This window comes from Podarcis raffonei, chromosome 13, assembly GCF_027172205.1.
Source record: "Podarcis raffonei isolate rPodRaf1 chromosome 13, rPodRaf1.pri, whole genome shotgun sequence".
NCBI lineage: Eukaryota > Metazoa > Chordata > Lepidosauria > Squamata > Lacertidae > Podarcis > Podarcis raffonei.
In genome coordinates this window covers 43,322,192-43,342,033 of record NC_070614.1, presented here as the reverse complement: position 1 = coordinate 43,342,033, position 19,842 = coordinate 43,322,192, and the positions used below count along the sequence as shown (strand labels likewise).

Genomic DNA, 19,842 nt, shown 5'->3' with positions numbered 1-19,842 from the left:
CAAAACAAAACTAAACAAGACCCCTCTTTTCTCAGGACTTCCCAGTCCACCCCCCATGGCATTCTAATCAAACTTTATTTTGCTTCATATCCTTTTCTTCCATCCTATTTTATTCTATAGGTAAAGGTAAAGGGACCCCTGGCAGTTAAGTCCAGTCACAAACGACTCTGGGGTTGCGGTGCTCATCTCGCTTTACAGACCAAGGGAGCCGGCATTTGTCTGCTTCCGCAGGCAGTTTTTCTGGGTTATGTGGCCAGCATGACTAAGCCGCTTCTGGCGAAACCAGAGCAGCGCATGGAAATGCCATTTACCTTTCCGCTGGAGTGTGGTACCTATTTATCTAATTGCATTTTGACATGCTTTCGAACTGCTAGGTTGGCAGGAGCTGGGACTGAACAATGGGAGCTCACCCCGTCACGGGGTTCGAACTGCCGACCTTCCGATTGGCAAGTCCAAGCGGTACAGTGGTTTAAACCACAGCGCCACCCATGTCCCATTTTATCCTATAAATAGCCTTTATTGTTGGTCACTGCTGCTCTTACTGTTATTCCTACTCGTAAGTTAATTTAAATATTATATCTTTTAAATATTCTCCCAAGTATTTCCACTCATCCTTTATCAGAGTTTCATCTTTATTTCTTATTTTCACTGTCATGTATGCTAGCTCTGCGTATTCTATCAAATTATTTTGCCATTGTTCTTTGGTCGGGATGTCAAGCAAATCTTTTGATAGAGATGCACTAAAACTCCTCAGCTGTCAGCCTTTAAGGAAGCAAGGAGGCTGTATCAAAGCATTAATTTACACTAAACCATTAGGTCAAAGCAGTTTTTTGTGCTATTCATTTCTAGAATAGATCATATTCTTTCTGCCTTGCCTTCTTCTTCCATGTTTAAGATGTGCCCACCTTTTACACCATTGCTGCAGGAAACCAGGATCTTCATAGCAAACATGATACTTACTAGAGTTGAGTAGAGGAATACTTCCTTCCTCCCTCCCCATTGTTATTGCTTAGGTCTGTTTTGCACACTCCAAACAAATGACACTTCCAAAATGTCAGCATTTTGACAAACACAAAACAGAACTTTAAGTTTGCACAACTAAAGTTGACTTAAGGGCTCTGTCGTCCTAGCGCAACAAACCCAGTTTAAAAAAAGAATCGGACTGTTTGCAGTTTGGAAAGTGGTGTGGAATTGCATTCAAAAGTATGGGGTGAACCAATGATTAACATGAAGATGCATGAAAGCCCCACAAGAAAATTAAGACAAATGAAGTTAGATTGCTTGTGGTTATATAACTGCTCCACAACAAATCAGAAAAAATGCTCAATCTAACTTCTGCATAAGCTTTGTGCAAGCAAATCAAGATGAATGAGGAATCTGGAGGAGCCCAAATACTCAAGAGATTGGAGCAAACACATACAGTTGGGAACAGGTTTGACAGCAAACACATACAGTTGGGAACAGGTTTGGTGTTCTGGAATAATGGGTGTTGTTCACAGACAAAGGGATTTCTGAGATTAAAAATATTACCAAAGCCAAGAACTAGCTCAGACACTTACCTGGTTCCCATTGATAAAGGGAGAATGGGAGGCATTAGGAAAAGTAGAAGGGAACTGGAGAACGAAGGTTTCTTGAAAGCAACATAGCATCCACATTCTTCGGTGGGATAGGGAAGGTATCCCCCCCGCCCCGTTCTCAGGTCTGCATCACTGCTCACATCTTTATCTTCTCTGAGTCCAGGAGGTATGTTCCTCACTGAAGGAAGAACAGGACTTGTTCTCATGATGGCCCTGGAGGCGAGCCCAGCTCCATACCTTGGGGATCTTGTTAAAAACTAGAAATCAGCTTGAGAAATTGCATCAGCACCTCCTATGCCCTTCTTTTATCCCAAGGGAGGGAAAAACTGAGCAGGGAAACAAATGAGGCCAAGGGCAGTGCTGGATTTTGGGCAGTGTAGGTAGTCCTCCTGCACAGGGTGCTGAGCCAAGAGGGTGCATTACAAAAACAACAACTTCTGTTTTTGTCAGCCTATTGAGTAGATCCACAAAAAAGCAACTCTACCGAAAGGAATTATTGTGAAAATAAGAAATATTTAGAGGGGGTGCCAAATTTTGTCATTGCTCAGGGCACCATTGTTAGGAGCACATGCAGGAGCCAGGCCCTGTGACCAGTAGGACTTTGCAGGACTGGGGCCTTCCTAAGTTTGTTCTGAAGGGGCAAGGCGTGGCAACACAGGTGAGGCCAATTGGTAACTCACAGCACCTGGTGGCAAGAGCCAGGAAGGGATATAAGGTCAGCATTTCCCTTTGGCTCTTTGCCACAGCAACACGTTCCCTGCCTTGCTGCGTTTTGCTCCTTGACTCCTTGCTTCTTGATCCTCGGACTCTTAGCTTTCTGGCTTCTGGACTCCCGTTCCTGCTCCCACCCTGCCATCTTGCCCCCAGTCCTGACTTCTCCAGCCGGGACTTAGATCGCCCGTGAACCAGACTGTGACAACCATCCTATCAAAGTCCATTCCTGCCAAGGGCTTCCAAATTTACCAGCGTGACTTTGCTCTAAGTTAGGAAACTCTTAGCTTAGGCTATAGGTGAGCTGACTTCTGTCTTGTTTGGTCTGCTGCTCTTTCATTTGCTTGCTGCTGTTGTTGTTTAGTCGTTTAGTCGTGTCCGACTCTTCGTGACCCCATGGACCAGAGCACGCCAGGCACTTCTGTCCTCCACTGCCTCCTGCAGTTTGATCAAACTCATGCTGGTAGCTTCAAGAACACCATCCAACCATCTTGTCCTCTGTCATCCCCTTCTCCTTGTGCCCTCCATCTTTCCCAACATCAGGGTCTTTTCCAGGGAGTCTTCTCTTCTCATGAGTGGCCAAAGTATTGGAGCCTCAGCTTCACGATCTGTCCTTCCAGTGAGCACTCAGGGCTGATTTCCTTAAGAATGGAGAGGTTTGATCTTCTTGCAGTCCATGGGACTCTCAAGAGTCTCCTCCAGCACCATAATTCAAAAGCATCAATTCTTTGGCGATCAGCCTTCTTTATGGTCCAGCTCTCACTTCCATACATCACTACTGGGAAAACCATAGCTTTTACTATACGGACCTTTGTTGGCAAGGTGATGTCTCTTAGCTGACAATAACAGGCAGTTGGCATTCTGTGGCTGATGGCATGTTCAGTCCTCATCGGGTTATTCCCCCCTTTAAAGAACAAAAGGAGTAAGTGCCCGCTGAATGAGCCCAAAGCTTCCTGCTCTCACAGTGGCCAACCAGATGCCTGTGATTATTGCACAGGACCTGGGTGCAATAGCCTTCTTCCAACTTGCTAGTTCCATTAACTGGTCAGAGGCATGCTTCCTCCATCTGTGGAGGTAGAACATACTTGTTAGGGTTAGTAGCCACTGATAGCCTTAACCTCCATGAATTTGTATAATCCTCTTTTAAAGTCATCCAGGTTGATAACCATCTTGTGGGAGTGAATTTGATGGCCTATCCAAAAAAAATCACCATAGTGATTTTATTCAAAGCATCATGCTCACAAACTTAGCACAAATGTCACAATAATGATCCATCTTACAAGGCAGTTGCAGAAACAACTGAGTTAACGTTTGTGAGCTTCGTGCAAAGGAATGACCAAAAATAAATGAGACTAAATGGCCACTAGGAGGCATTGATGCTTCGTAAATGGCCAGATTGGAATACAACGAAGCCGGTCAGAAGGCTTTGAATATGCTGCTGTTTTTTAAAGATTTCACTTCCATTTAGGTAGGCTAGTGCAGGGGTCAGCAACCTTTTTCAGCCATGGGCCAGTCCATTGTCCCTCAGACCATGTGATGGGCCAGACTATACATATTTTTTTGGGGGGTGGGGGAATGAACAAATTTCTATGCCCCACAAATAACCCAGATATGCATTTTAAATAAAAGCACACATTCTACTCATGTAAAAACACAAGGCACGCCCCACAAATAACCCAGAGATGCATTTTAAATAAAAGGACACATTCTACTCATGTAAAAACATGCTGATTCCCAGACCGTCTGTGGCCCAGACTGAGAAGGCGATTGGGCTGCATCTGGCCCATGGGCCTCAGGTTGCCTACCCCTGGGCTAGTGGCTGTGAAGGAAAGAAGGTTTTGACTGGCTGTTAAGTGCTGTGCCCAGCATTAAACGCAGATGTGTGGAAGGTGACCTAAGGCTGGCACAGGGAACCTGTAACTCTCCAGATTCTGTTGGACTTCAAGCCTCATCAGCCCCAGGCAACATGACCAATGGTCAGAGATGATGGGAGTTGTGGTCTAGCAATATTTGGAGGGTCACAGGTTCCTTGCTCTTGCCTGAAGGGGAGCAATTCTTAAAGGGCATTTCCTCGCAAATAGTGAGTGTAGAATATTATGACAAAGGAGAAAACAAGAGAGGGTATATTATGGAAGGGTGCTGATATTTGTTACATTAAAAATGCTTTAAAAATAAAGAAAAACCTAATGGACCCATTAAAACCTTCTGGCCCTTTGTTTTGTTACACCCCTCCTATTTTTTTTGTAAACTATAAAATAAAAAATATTTCATAACAAGAGAGATTGTACTGCCACACATTCCTTATTTCATTTTAATAATCTATGATAAAACGTTCCCTGTCTTCACAAACAATAGGCTCTCCATGTCCAGATAGAATTTTCTTTTAGAAATCTTCTACTACAGACACAAAAGAAAATACTGGTGAATTTTCCCTTGGGGATGCTGTCAAAGTGCATGTTCACCCATGAAAAGAGAGTTTGTGTACAGCTAGGGCTGTCTGCTTAAAAGCCTGTGGGCTTTCTGTTGTGACAGCATATTATATCTTCTAGGAGTAGAGCAACAGTACTTGCAATAAGTAACCCAAACCACTGAAATGCCTAAGGAATAAAGCAATGGTTTATATAAAATTTCAAACCACTTCGGGTGTTTGGGCAGAAAGATGGTGTATAAATGCAATGCAATGCAGTCAAGGAATAATATATGTATCAGAACTGCCTATTTCAAATCAACTGATGTGCTTGGCAGAATGAAAGACTGAGATGGCCTAAATATAAAAAGCTGACTCTTTTTTATCCTGAAGGCCATATTCATCCTTTGCCAACTGACCAGGGGCTATGGTCACTTCAACTCTCTCCCTCTCCACAGCCATGCAGCTTCCCTGCCGATGGTCAAACTGATCAGCAAGGAGGGGGTGATTTGCATCACCGTTAGGGCGCAGGGCTGTTCAGAGAGGTTGATGGAAGTAAATGCTAATTTTATAAGTCCATGTGTATTTTTCACCTGTGGTAGTAAGTTCGATTGTTCAGCAGTGTGCTGTGTAAAGAAGTGCTTCCTTTTCAGCTCCATTGGATGAGCCCGGGTTCTGGAATTAGGAGAGGAGGAGGAAAACTTATCCCTGTCCACTTTACCCACACCTTGTGTGCAAGGGGAACTGTAAATAAAATAAAAGTTTGCTGCTTTTTTGTGTCAGCCATCACAGGGGGCCTCTGCAAGCTGCCTAACGGCAGGCCTGGCCTTGAGTGGAAACCCGCCCAGAAAACCTTGACAAAAGACTTCCCAATGCAGCCTTCATCTCTTTGTTCTTCAAAGCATAGATAGCTGGGTTCAGCAAGGGGGTGATGGAAGTGTAGAAGACAGAGAGTACCTTATCAATCATGAACCGGGTGTACGGACGCAAGTAAATAAACATAATAGGTCCAAAGTACATGGTGACCACGATGAGGTGAGAGGTACATGTGGAGGCAGCCTTGGTGGTCCTTTCAGAAGAGGCCCGGGAGCAGACTGTGTAGAGAATGAATCCATACGAGAGAAGCAAGCCAATGAAACACACCAGTGACAAAATGCCACTGTTGGTGACCATCATGACCTCCAGGGGGTAGGTGTCAGTGCAGGCCAACTTGATGACCAAGGGGAGGTCACAATAGAAGCTGTCCACCTGATTGGGTCCACAAAAAGGCACATTAAGGATGAAAGCCAACTGCACAGTAGCATGGAGGAGTCCACCAGCCCAGGAAGCAAGGAGAAGTGCCATGCAATGGCGTCGGTTCATGAGTGAGGCATAGCGGAGAGGATGGGAGATGGCCACATACCGGTCATAGGCCATAACAATCAGCAGGAGCATCTCAATGCCTCCAAAGAAGTGGAGGCAGAAGATTTGTGTCATGCAGCCATGGAAGGAGATGACATGGTGCTGGGCAAGATAATCAAAGAGAGATCTTGGAGTGGCAAAGGAGCACAGGCAGAGGTCCAGGAAAGCCAAATGAGCCAGCAGAAAGAACATGGGTGAGTCTGAAAGACGGTGATCCCTGAAAATCGCAAAGATGATGAGAGTGTTGCTGAAGAGAGTACCAATGTAGAGGAAGAGGAAGACGACAAATAAGATGAGTTGGAATTCCCTGGTTTCAGAGAGGCCCAGTAGGACAAACTCGGTTGTCATGGTCTGGTTTGACCACACCATTCCCTCCTTGTGTATCACTGTGAAAATTGGGCAGAAAGGAGAGAGTAATGAGATACTTGCTTCACAGTTTTAGGTGAAATCAGCAATGGGTGTGTCTTGTGTGTTATTCTTCTCAGCTGGGTGCTGAGACTCCAGTCCGAGTGGTTCATACATTATTGCAAGACTTATAGTGATTCAGACTGTTCCCCGATCTAACTTACTATTGTCTGTACGAGGAACCAGGGATGGAGAATATGTGGCTTTTCAGGTGTTGCGGAACTCCAACTTCCTTTCTCTTTGACCACTGACAAGGCTGGCTGTGGATGAGTCCTACCAATATCTGAAGGGTCATAGGTTTCCTATCTTTGATTTATTTATATGTTACTGCCTTACATTGAGTCATAGTTGGAGCAATGAATAAATCATACATGCCACAAAAAAGAAAGGCTGACTATCCAAGGTGCAGTTTGCTCAAGTCCATCAGTTGTGTGTCAAAGAAACCATCAGGTTTAGGTACTGGACAAGTGAGAAATTGCTTAGAAATGGACACCATATTGAGAGACTTGCAATCATACTCCCTCATGTTTTGAATAAAAGAAGGGAATTAAAAATGTTTACATCCCTACACAAACAAAAAAAGATCAGGGGCAAATGGGGCATAACTTTAAGCTAATTGTATATTAGAACAGAGAACTGATTGCTATAAAAACGTGCAAGTTGCTTATAGATCTCAAGAGAGGCTGGATATTAACCTACCCATGGAAAGAATGAGAAGGCACTCTGGACCACGTCTTGTAATATTATTAGACTCAAAAAAGAAGTATGTCAAATCAATGCTTGAGAAATAGAGAAAGAATGTTGCAGAGAATAGATGAACAAATTAAACTAGTGCAGGTTCCGAAAGGAGGTGAATTGCAAAGGTTAAACATAAACAACCAAACTGAAATAGAGAGATAGTAATAGGAGTCATGGGAATGAAGTAACTTCCCAACAGATTTTTTTTATTTCTTTACTTTCTCCCATGCCCACTGACTTTCCTTTTATTCCTTTTCATTTTTCCCCCTTTTGAGGTCTTTTCTTTATTTCCCCCCTCTTTATATTTAAATTTATATACTACCGTTCATTCAAAGATCTCAGGGCGGTTGAACTGTACAGACTTCACCTCATCTTTTGTATGCCAATAACAGAATGAATTGAATTCCTGCCCCTGTAAATACCAAAGGGTGAAATTCCCATAATAAAATGTGTGGGAATGCAAGTTCATTGAGAAAGGAGAAAGTCAATTTTATATTACTTCAGAAAACTAGTGTAGGTTTTTTTTTGTCTTTTAGAAAGATCAGAAGCTGCCATATATTGGGTCAGATAGTGTCCATTTAGCTTAGTACTTGTCTACATTGACAGGAAGCGGCTTTTCAGGGATTCAGACAAGAGAAAATTCACAACTCTACTTGGAGATTCTGGGGATCAAACCTGGGACCTTCTGAGTGCAGATCAGATGGTTCATCACTGAGCTAGGCCCCTTCTCCATCTAATCAATTCCTCTAAAATATACTGTCCTTCCTAAAGTTTTGTCTGCACACCAACTATACATTTTCCTAAGAAACAGACCATTTTCCAAAAGGCAATATAACCCTATGGGGTGCCTGGAGCACAGAAAGGCCATTGGAACTCTTCAGAGCTCCTGAAGGAGGAGATTGAATAAGATTCTAGAGGGATGTTAGCCTCTGGAGGAGACCATGAAGAAGAAAGCAGGAGCTGTGCCCTCACAATGCAGCTTTTATTTAGCACCACCTCCACCACTACTGGGTCAGGTGAAAGAAAGTGGATCTCAGCACCGTGAGAAGCAGATATGACAGACGTTGAATGTACCCCTTTGTCTACCTTTATTACTAAACTGCATCCACTCCTATTGTGCTGTTTAAAGACTGGCCTTAAAATTGTACACCCAACTGAGGTTTAACTTTTGCTTCCTCCTCCCTTTTCACACCTATCCTTGACCTTGGTTCCACCCCCCCCTTTCTAATAAGGTATATTTCAATAAATGTGGGGTGGTGAGTTTGAACCCAGATCTTGTCCCTCCTCACAGTTGTTTGAACCCTGCTCCCCTTGTTCCCTGCACATAAAAGGTTGTTGGAAATGAAAGTAGAGTTGCCACAGTTATCTATTCTTGGTGACACTCTGACGGATCTAATTTTGTAGACGTTAATAGAAGAGAAGAAAATGTTGCTCTGTGGAGTGTCTCAGTGTCTTAGCTACCCAGCTACCCGTCTCTCCCCTCCATTCTCCCCCTCCCAGTTTTCCATCTCCCCACTGCCACCACACAATCCCAGAAAAGAATATTAGAACTCTTGTGACCACTGGGCATGTTCAGACCTCACTGGGCTGTTTTGAGGTGGATTTTGTTTCCCCTCTTTAAGAAGACCAGGGAACCCTCTTGGATCAGGCCAATGACTCATCTAATCCAGTGTACTACTCTCACAGTGCCCAAACAAACTCTTTTGGGAAACCCACAAAGGAGACCTGCACAGAAAAGCACTCTCCCCCCCCTCCTGCATTTTCCTGCAGCTGAAAGAGTACTCAGCTAGTTGGTCATAAGTTGCATTCACATGTCAGTTTATTCCATTTCTCTGACATTTCTCTAACTGTTCATTTCCACATTATATTTGAGCTTTCACATGACATAAAAGCTACTTCCAGAACTATAGTTGAACATAGCAAAACCTTGGTGCTAATTTCTGTGCTGTTTGCTGCCAAAAAAAAAAAATCCTTTGCAAATAATACGGAAACGAGGGCTAAACATCTGCTATACCCTTCTATAGTTCTGGATGTGGTTTTTACATTGTATAATGGAATGTGAAAATTAACAGTCAGGGAAACACTGGGGAAATGGAATGAACTGCTATGTGTATAATAGCCAGTGTCTGACCTGGAAAGGTAGTTCTGAGTTCTCATGTCCTTATATTCTCCCTTAGAAAGGAACACCACTTCCCTAACCTCAGTATTCCAACAGTATGCTGGGACGAATCCATTCCAGATCAGGCTGTGGTAAGCTGAGTGTTCTGTCTTCTGACAGCAGTCAAACAGATGCCTATGAGAAACCCAGGAACAGAACTTGAAAGCAGCAACAGCCATCTTCCACTGTTCTCCACCATTGAGACACATGCCACCTTCAATACTGGAGGTATTATATATAGTCTCCAGTGCTCTGGATGGAGAATTGCATCCTAACAATGATGACCAGTCTCTATGCTGCCTCTATGCCCATAAACAATCTAGCCACCAATAGGAGGCATGTGGAGCGCTGGAGACAGAGAGGGGGAGAAAGCAGATCAGCAGATAGAAACTGCTGGACAGCTCCTTGGAGGAGTCTGCAATATGTCATTTTCCGCGGAGTTTCGCACTTGTGTTTTGGAAAAATCTAATACACCCTCAACTATTTTTTCACCCACCTGCAAATCCCAGCAGATATTTCTTGAGGTTTTCAGCAGCAATTTCTTCTACTCAGGATCAGCATCAGTTTGGAGCTGATTGATCCGGTTCCATCTGCTGCCTGTGAGTGCTATGCACATGAGACATCTCTGGTGATGATCTATCTGCTCCAAAGGCTGAACAGCAAGTCAAGAGTAAATTGTGTGTGTGTGTGCGATTAATTGCTCATTCTTTTTGAAAGGGGACTGCATTCGTTGGTGCCTTATCTGCACTTTCTGCTCTTGGGGAGGTAGAGAAAAAAGTAATTATTTGTCACTAAGGAACATGGTACACAGCAATCCACAGGGGTGCACTGTGTGTTCGTTTGACTTCTGGTTTGGTTTCCTGGGTAGATGGCAAGGGATCAAAAAAGGTGGTAAGAAGCAAGGGTTTGATTACCCCACAAATTTTCCAAATGTGTGATCTCACCACCTGCAGCAATTGACTAATATCCAACTGTACCTATCAGGAAAGAAGGAAGGAAGGACATGTTATTAAGTGGATGACAAGATTAGCAAGATAATTTGTGGCCATCCTATTTCCCAAGTGCTCAGGCAGTCCACCACCAATATTACATGTGCCTTTAGGAACATATGTGCATACATGATTCACCCATGAACCCCAAAACACACACGTGTGAGAGGTGGATATGTTGTGGGAGTCAAACACATGATGCCTTGAATGTGTGCCTAAACAATTCCAAACCAAGAAATTCACAACACAGAGAATTTCAAAAGCAAACTTTTATTACACTGTGGTCTTGGAAAAAAGAGATCTCAGTTGTTACAATCTAATCAGTGCAGTACAGTGACAGGTTTCTTTTAATCCTAGTATCCTAGCACACTCCTAAATCTAAAGAAATAAGAGTCATTTAAAAGGACAAAACAAAACGAATGTGCATAACCCTTAGTTATAGGAACCCCAAGAAATTAGAATAGAATCCAGTGTCCTGTATTGGACTTACAGAGGTATAAGTATGGAGAAGTCAAATTTGGACTTCCCCATCCATCCTTCTAAGAGTGGAGAAAAGTCCACAAGGTTGAAACCTCCCTTCAGTATGGGCTTCAAGTCTGTTTCAATGTGTATTGAAACAATTAATTTCTTGTTAGTAGCATCTCGGTTTGTTCCTATATCTGACCATATATTTACTTGGACTCTAAATTAAGACTAATTCAATATTAACCCCACTGCACCATACATTGATTTGGGTCTGTAAACTGGCTGGCTTTCTTCTGGATCTTCCCAGGTGGGGGGGTGAGGGCAGAATTGAGCACAGCCCTAGAATTTGTGCAATTTCTTGCCTTAGGTACCAAAATAAAGTCACTGGTATCCATAGCTCCGTACAGACTGGGACCTGGATACCTGATTGATAATCTTATTCCTTCTGTACCAACTGGTCATTGCAGGTCATTGTGGCCCTTGAGATAGAAAATTCTACTTAAATATGAAGAGTCTCTTGTCTGTGCTGACATTTTTATTTAGACAAAGCTATACAGATGTATAGAAAGTTTGTATGAGTTGTAATTTGTTTTAGTCTATTCCATGGGTAGGCAAACTAAGGCCCGGGGGCAGGATCCGGCCCAATCTCCGTCTCAATCTGGTCCGCGGATGGTCCGGGAATCAGCATGTTTTTACATGGATAGAATGTGTCCTTTTATTTAAAATGCATCTCTGGGTTATTTGTAGAGCCTGCCTGGTGTTTTTACATGAGTAGAATGTATGCTTTTATTTAAAATGCATCTCTGGGTTATTTGTGGGGCATAGGAATTTGTTCATTTTTTCTTCTTCTAAAATATAGTCCAGTCCCCCACAAGGTCTGAGGGACAGTGGGCCGGCCCCCTGCTGAGCCCTGGACTCTATTCTATTGTGGTTTAAACCTTCTGTTTGTTTTAAATTACGGTTGTAACAGTTTTATTGAAGATTTATCATTTTTTGTAAAATGGATTTAGACAATCAGTTTCCTGGATCTGGTCTATGACCACCCAGTCAAAAACCTTGCCCTGGAAGGGGAGAACTGGCCAGTAGATTTTCTGAATCCAATGAGGGTTTCTTGAAGAGTGGTATTACTACTGCCTCTCCAAGTAGGCAGGGACCATCCCCTCTCACAAGGAGGCATTCATTATCTCCCTGGCTCAGCCAGCTATCCCCTCCTTGCTAGTTTTTATCATCCATGAAGAGCAAGGATCCAGAATACAAGTGGTCGTCCTGACTGATCCAAGCATCTTGTCCACATCTACAGCCTTACTAACTATAACTCATCCAACGCAACAGGACTATACAGTGCTCTGGACACTACATGAGATTCATTTGCTATAACAGCAGAGTGAAGATCCCAGTGGATACAAAATAAATCACTGCATATCACACTTATATTCTAAAAAGCTATCTGTGGCAGAGCATTCATCTGAGAACAGGAAAGTTTAATTCTGTTACGTACTGCTTACCTTCTGGAAGGTGCTTGCATAGGAACATCCTGAAACCAGCTGGAATGAATGCCGAGTGTTCTGATTCACCATGGCATTCTGCACAGGGAACACACCCCTGCAGCTTACCCACCTATAACCTTAACCCTGACAACTCCTGATGACTTGTGGTGGTCCAACCCAATACAGGGCAATCTGAGACTATCTCATCCAGATACAGCCTAAACCCAGACTGGCCCAGTTTGGTTCAGCCTTCAGCCAAATCCAGGGCAGTACCCTAACAGAGATGTCTACTGTTCCCTTACGCATCACCAGCCATCTAGTCCTACATCCTGTTTTTACAGTGGCCAGCCATGTCTAGGAGAAACCTACAAACACAACACGAGCTGAACAGCATTCTCCCAATCATGTTCCCCAAGTAATTGGTATTCTAGGGCATATGGCCTCTGATACTGGTAGTAGCATAGCCATCAGGAATAGTAGCCATTGATATACTTACCCTCCGTTAACTTGTCTAAACAAGACCTCCAAGTTGATGGTCCTCACTAGTGCTAGCAAATTGTGTTGTTCAGGTGTGTGTTGTCTAAAAAAAGAATGTCCTTTTCAGCTCCACTGCATGAAGAGAATGAGAAGAACCTCTAATCCACTTTCTGAACACTGTGTACAAAATGCTAGAGATGCAGTAAATTTAATAACTAACAATTTACTGCTCTTTTGTGACACAGAGAGAAGCATCTCATGCTACCTAACATCAGGGCTGACCCTGAGAGGAAACCTGCCTAGAAAACCTTGAGAGCAGACGTCCAATGGCAGCCTTCATCTTCTTGTTCTTCAAAGCATAGATAGCTGGGTTCAGCAAGGGGGTAATGGAGGTATAGAAGACAGAGAGCATTTTATCAATCATGAACTGGGTGGATGGACGTAAGTAAATGAACATAATGGGCCCAAAGTACATAGTGACCACAATGAGGTGAGATGTACATGTGGAGGTAGCCTTGGTGGTTCTTTCAGAAGAGGACCGGGATCGGATTGTGTAGAAAATGAATCCATACGAGAGAAGCAGGCCAATAAAACACACCAGTGACAAAATGCCACTGTTGGTGACCATCATGACCTCCAGGGGGTAGGTTTCAGTGCAGGCCAACTTGATGACCAAGGGGAGGTCACAGAAGAAGCTGTCCACTCGATTGGGTCCACAAAAAGGCACATTAATGATGAAACCCAGTTGCACAGTAGCATGGAGGAACCCACCAGCCCAGGAGGCAAGGATAAATGCCATGCAATGGTGTCGGTTCATGAGTGAGGCATAGCGGAGAGGATGGGAGATGGCCACATACCGGTCATAGGCCATGACTATCAGCAAAAGCATCTCACTGCCTCCAAAGAAATGGATGAAGAAGATTTGTGCCATGCAGCCATCAAAGGAGATGGCTTGGTGTTGAGCAATGTAATCAAAGAGAGATTTTGGGATGGCAAAGGAGGACAGGCAGAGGTCCAGGAAAGCCAGTTGACCCAGCAGAAAGAACATGGGTGAATCTGAAAGGTGGTGATCCCTGAAAATTGCTGAGGAAATAAGAATGTTGCTGAAGAGAGTAGCCACATAAAGGACAAGGAAGAGGATAAATATGAAAAGTTGGGCTTCCCATGTTTCATAGAGGCCCAGCAGAACAAACTCAGTCACCATTGTCTGGTTTTCCCACATCATTCCCTTCTTGCATATCACTGTGTAGACTGGGGAGGGAGAAAGGAGACAGTAATGAGATACTTCCATCACAGCCTTATGTTAAATCAGGAAAGTGTGTATCTGTGTTAACTGCTGTTATTCTTGGCTGGGGTCTGAGTGCTCATACACATTTCCATTTCCCCTGCCATTTTACCTGGGAAAACCCGTATTTTAGCACTGAACCGTGACAAACAGCGATAGGGTTTTCTGTGGATTGCTATTTGTTGCAATTTGGCGCTAAAGAGTGGGTTTTCTGGAGGATAGCAGCAGACAAAGGCAAAACCACTTAGACAAATGCCTAAAAAGCATGGGAGAAGCAGAAAAACACTTGGAAGTGGTCTACACACACACACACACACACACACACACACGTACGTACGTTGAGTCAGAACATTGGTCCATTTAGCTCAGTCTAGTCTACACTGTCTGGCAGGGGCTGTTCAGATCTTAAGGCACATGAACATTCACAAACCTATCTGGGACCTTTTCAATGTAAAGCTATGCTCTACCAATGATTTATTACCCTTCTCCATCTTTTCAGTTCCCCTAAAATATACTGACCTTTTGCCCAATGTTTTGTACATTCACCCACCTCCAACTCAGCAACGATCCACCTTCCTAAGAAGTAGACCACTTTCCAAAATGCAACGTAACCCTGAGTATCACGTTTTGGGTCTCTTCAGAGCTTCTATAGAAGAGATTGGGGGAGATTCTCAGGAGGTGTTACCATCCACAGATGACTGTGGAGAAGAAAGCCTGAGCTGCCTAGTGCTTTCACATAGCTCTTGACTTAGTGGCAGCTCCACCACTAGGGTGGGTGTGACAGAGACTGCATGTCAGGATTCTGGTTGCAGACCTGAGATGCTCTTAATGTACCCCTTTGGCCATCTGCATAATTGAACTGCATCTGCTCTTATTGTGTTGTTCAAAGGTTTACCTTTAAAAACCATCCAACTTGGTGGCAATCACTGACTCCCGAAGTACTTTCATCTGCCCTGAATTACCGTATTTTTCGCCCTATAAGACGCACCAGACCATAAGACGCACCTAGGTTTTGGAAGAGGAAAACAAGAAAAAAATATTCTGAATCTCAGAAGCAGAACAACAAGAGGGATCGCTGTGCAGCGAAAGCAGCGATCCCTCTTGCTGTTCTGGCTTCTGTGATAGCTGTGCAGCCCGCAGTCGCTCCATAAGACGCACACACATTTCCCCTTACTTTTTAGGAGGGAAAAAGTGAGTCTTATAGAGCAAAAAATACGGTAACTTCATTGGTGTTTACTGAAAGATAATGATGATGATGATGATTGTATTTCTTAGGGTTCCTGTTTTAGCTACAGTCCTGTTGGTGCTAAGATCACTATTAGACAGCACTGTAGTAACTTACAACCATGATGGTGTGTTGTGCAAAGTGAAAAGAACTAGCTAGACAGCTCTGGGGTAGCCTGTGAGATTGATTGCTTCTTTGTATTATAAAAACCAGTAAGAATAAATTATAGACACACACAAAGACACACAGATTTCTCAGTAACTTCTACCCATGATAACATGTTCAGAGGCAGAAGAAAAAATTCAACAGAATTATTAACATGCCAGATACATTATCATGTCCTGTTTTGTGACTCCTATCCAAAGAAGCAAGTTTTGGGGCACTGTCAGAAGACAGATTGCTCAGATAAATGGCCAGAGGATGCACTCTCATGGCAGCTTATTTCATCGCCAGCAGAACAATTTTAGTGCTAATTTCCATGTTATTTGCTGCCAGAAAAAAATCAGTTGCAAACTATGGAATTGAGGACTGAACCCACGCTATATTCGCCTGTCATTTGAAAAGTATTTCCCATCATGTGAAAGCTCCAGTGTAATGTGAAATTTAATAATGATAAGGAAAACACAAGGAAAATAGAATAAATTGCTACGTGTATACAAGCCACAACCTGATCTGGAATGATACCTGATTTCCCAGTTTCTTACAATCTCCCTTAGCAAAGAACTCCACTTCCCAAACTTAGTATTCCAACAGCATGCTAGGACTGAACCATTCTAGAGCAGGCTTTGACCATCTAGCAGAGTATTCTTTCTTCTGGCAGTGGTCAATCAGATGCCTACAAGAATCTCACAGAGCATGGATACAGTAGTCCTCTCCTGCTGCTTTGCCCTGGTATTCAGAGGTATTACACCTATGGTACTGAAGGTTTTGAATGGACAATTACATCCTAATAATACTGACCAGTCCTATGCTACCCCTGTATCCATCTGTAATCCAGCCACTAAAAGGCACGTGATTCACTGGAGTAAGAGAGGGAAAAAGAGAACACCAGCAGATGGAAACTGCTGAGGAGCTCTTGGAGGAGCTGTAGTATGCCATTCTTCCCAGAGTTTCACACTTGCATTTTTGAAAAATCTAATACACTCTCAACTGTTTCTTCACCCACCTGCCAATCCCAGTAGATATCCATTGAGGTTTTCTGCATCAACTTCTGTTCAGCTCAGCATCAGCATGGAGTTGCTTGATCCAGTTCCTCCTCCTGCCGGTGAGTGGTATGGGGATGAGATCCCTGTGTGGATGAGATCTCTGCTTAAAAGGCAGGATGAACAAGCAAATCAGGTGCAAATAGTGTGTGTGTGTGTGTGTGTGTGTGTGTGTGTGTGTTTGTGCTGGCAATTGTAATTAATTGCTCATTTTCTTCTGATGGGGGCTGCATTTGCTGCTGCCTTATCTGCTTTTCTGCAGCTAATTAGAAAAGTAATACTTTTCAGGTAAGTGTTACACAGCTGATCTCAAGGGTACATTCTGTGCTGGTTTGAGTTCTAATTTGGTTTCCTGGGTACATTGCAAGGGATAAAAAAATTAACAGTTTGTGTTGGCAACATGGAAGAAAGCTAAAGTGGATCTCCTTGGACAGCAGTCGATTCACATGTCAATAGGATCCAACTCTTAGGGGCCAAGGTTCCTTTGCCCCTTTCAAAAGTAAAAGATTTGAGGGGGCGCCCCTCCCCCCAGTTGATGGACATTCAATTTGTATTGATTGGATTCAAATTGTGTGTGCATGCCATGTCTTGTGATCAATTATGTGGGGTGGGGCTTACCTGCCTCCCAATATTTTATTCAAGCTGGCACCCTTGCACTGTCTATTAAATCAGCCGTATATTTTGAAAACCCATAGGCACTAGCTTGCCTGCTTTTTCTTTATTAAGCAAGGTTATAAAGCTCCACTAGTTTTCAGCAAAAGAGTCTTTTTTCTTCTGCTCATTGCCAGGTGTAGTGGCTGAGTCAGCTTTTTCATCAAGGCTACATCCCATACTTTCTTGTCCCAGTGATCCAGAGTAAGCCATTTTGAGTCTTTCCAAGGTTGGACTATTAATGAACATTCTAACTGCCATAAGAAGAAAACACAAATACATCTTGGTTTGTTACTATAGCTGACCATATAGTGTGTGTGTCTGTGTGTGTGTAAACTAATTCAGTATTAGCACACACCCCTCCCCCCAATTTGATCAGAGTCTGGATCCTTGATGTGTTTTCCCTGGGTTGAAACAGGTTGGGGTAATGAAAGTGCAAGCCCTTGAATTTGTGCAATTTCCCGCTTCAGCTACCCAAATGGTTTGACCTGCTGTTGGTGCCCAAAGCTCCGTACAGCCTGGGACATGGATGCCCGAAAAATTGTCTCATCCCTTCTGTACCCAACCAGTCATTGCAAGTACGGGGAACAGTGCCCATTGTGGTAGAAAATTCCACTACTGTTTTTGAATAAAGGGAACATGTCATTATAGAATAACACACACATATTCTAAAAAAAAAAAAAAAACCAACAACTGCAGCAGAGCAATCCGTGTTTTATTTATTAAAAATATTTTTTATTTCATTGTTAAAAAAAGGAGATGCTGCTTTGCCTTTTCCCACCCACAACTGAGTAGGAGGGTGAAACGGTCCTTTGAAATATTCCCACCCTCCACCCCACAACTCTAGATGACTCTTGGGGGCCCAGCCCAGCATGGGCCCACCCAGTGCTGTCTGAATCCAACTTGGCCCAATGCCATTTTGGCCCAGTTTCATTGAGCCTTCAGCTAAATCCAGGACTAATACAGTCAGAATTGTACAGTTGGAAGAGACCTCAATAGCTCTCAATTTCCCTTCCCTAGCAGTCATGAGAACAGCTATGCTGGATGAACTCAATAGCACTCTTGTTCCCCAAGCCACTGTGGGTTTACTGCTTCTGATACTAGCCATCGTAAGCTTTATTCTCCATGAATTTGTTTAATCTGCTAAAGATGTTGAAGATGGTGCCATCCCTTGTGGTAGGAAATTTCATTGTTCAACTGTGTCCATCTCTGCATAAATAGTTCCTTCTCAGCTCCACTGGATGAGCCCGGGTTTTAGGATTCGGAAAGGAGAAAATCTCCCTATCCACTTTCTCTGCACCTTGTATAAACGTAAGGGGAACAATAAATAAAATAACCAATGATTTGTTGCCTTTTGTGACCTGCTGCTGGATGTGGCTGACTCAGGCTGCCTAATGGTGGGGACGGCCCTGAGCGGAAACCTGCCCAGAAAGCCTGGCCAACAGGCTTCCAATGGCCGCTTTCATCTCCTTGTTCTTCAAAGCATAGATAGCTGGGTTCAGCAAGGGGGTGACACAGGTGTAGAAGACACAGAGAACTTTATCAATCATGAACCGGGCAGATGGACGCAGGTAAATGAACAAACAGGGCCCAAAGTACATGGTGACCACAATGAGGTGAGAGGTGCATGTGGAGGCAGCCTTGGTGGTCCCTTCAGAGGGACCCCTGGAGCGGATTGTGTAGAGGATGAATCCGTATGAGATGAGCAGTCCAACAAAAGACACCAGTGACAAAATGCCACTGTTGGTGACCATCATGACCTCCAGGGGGTAGGTGTCAATGCAAGCCAACTTGATGACCAATGGGAGGTCACAGAAGAAACTGTCCACCTGATTGGGCCCACAGAAAGGCACATTAATGATGAAACACAGTTGCACAGTGCCATGGAGGAGCCCACCAGCCCAAGAAGCAAGCACAAGCCCAATGCAATGATACCGGCTCATGAGTGAAACATAGTGGAGAGGATGACAGATGGCTACGTAGCGGTCATAGGCCATGGCCACTAATAGGAGCATCTCGCTGCCTGTAAAGACATGGACAAAGAAGATTTGTGCCATGCAGCCATCAAAGGAGATGACATGGCATTTGGCAACATAATCAAAGAGGGATCTTGGGATGGCAAAGGAGGACAGGCAGAGGTCCTGGAAGGCCAGCTGACCTAGCAGAAAGAACATGGGTGAATCTGAAAGGCGCTGATCCCTGAAAATTGCTGAGAATATGAGGATGTTGCTGAAGAGCGTACCAATGTAGAGAAGGAGGAAGACAACAAATAAGATGAGCTGGACTTCCCATGTTTCAGAGAGGCCCAGCAGGGCAAACTCAGTCACCACTGTCTGGTTTGCCGACATCATTCCCTTTGTGCATATCTCTGTAAAAATAGGAAAGGGAGAAAGGCAAGGGTAATGAGATTATTCCATCAAAGCTTTAGGTAAAATCAGCAAATGATGTATCTGTTTGTCAGCTGCTATTATTCTTGGCTGGGTCCTGAGGCTACTGTCCTAGTGATTTGTACAATGTCCACAAAAACATCATAGGGTGATATATGCTGCATCGTACTATTGCTGCATCCAAATCAGTATCATCTGTGGCCATTCAGATGCTGTCGGACTCCATCTCCTGTCATCCCTGAGCATGCTGGCTCAGGATGATGGGAGTCAAGAGTCC

General features: G+C 43.7%; 3 protein-coding genes across 3 annotated transcripts; all 3 read right to left on the bottom strand.

Annotated features, from left to right (window-relative positions):
* Positions 1–5,505: 5,505 nt before the first annotated feature.
* Positions 5,506–6,465, bottom strand: LOC128398978 (olfactory receptor 4K14-like). Its single transcript, XM_053360239.1, has one exon. The coding sequence runs from the start codon at positions 6,463–6,465 to the stop codon at positions 5,506–5,508; it is 960 nt and encodes a 319-aa protein (XP_053216214.1).
* A 6,621-nt stretch (positions 6,466–13,086) lies between these two features.
* Positions 13,087–14,040, bottom strand: LOC128398977 (olfactory receptor 4K14-like). Its single transcript, XM_053360237.1, has one exon. The coding sequence runs from the start codon at positions 14,038–14,040 to the stop codon at positions 13,087–13,089; it is 954 nt and encodes a 317-aa protein (XP_053216212.1).
* Positions 14,041–18,569: 4,529 nt separating this feature from the next.
* Positions 18,570–19,529, bottom strand: LOC128398976 (olfactory receptor 4K15-like). Its single transcript, XM_053360236.1, has one exon. It carries the CDS (start codon positions 19,527–19,529, stop codon positions 18,570–18,572), a length of 960 nt encoding a protein of 319 aa, XP_053216211.1.
* Positions 19,530–19,842: the final 313 nt, after the last annotated feature.

Coding starts and splice junctions, on each gene's coding strand:
- LOC128398978 (XM_053360239.1), bottom strand. CDS start 6,465: ATGGTGTGGTCAAACCAGACCATGACAACCGAGTTTGTCCTACTGGGC.
- LOC128398977 (XM_053360237.1), bottom strand. CDS start 14,040: ATGATGTGGGAAAACCAGACAATGGTGACTGAGTTTGTTCTGCTGGGC.
- LOC128398976 (XM_053360236.1), bottom strand. CDS start 19,529: ATGATGTCGGCAAACCAGACAGTGGTGACTGAGTTTGCCCTGCTGGGC.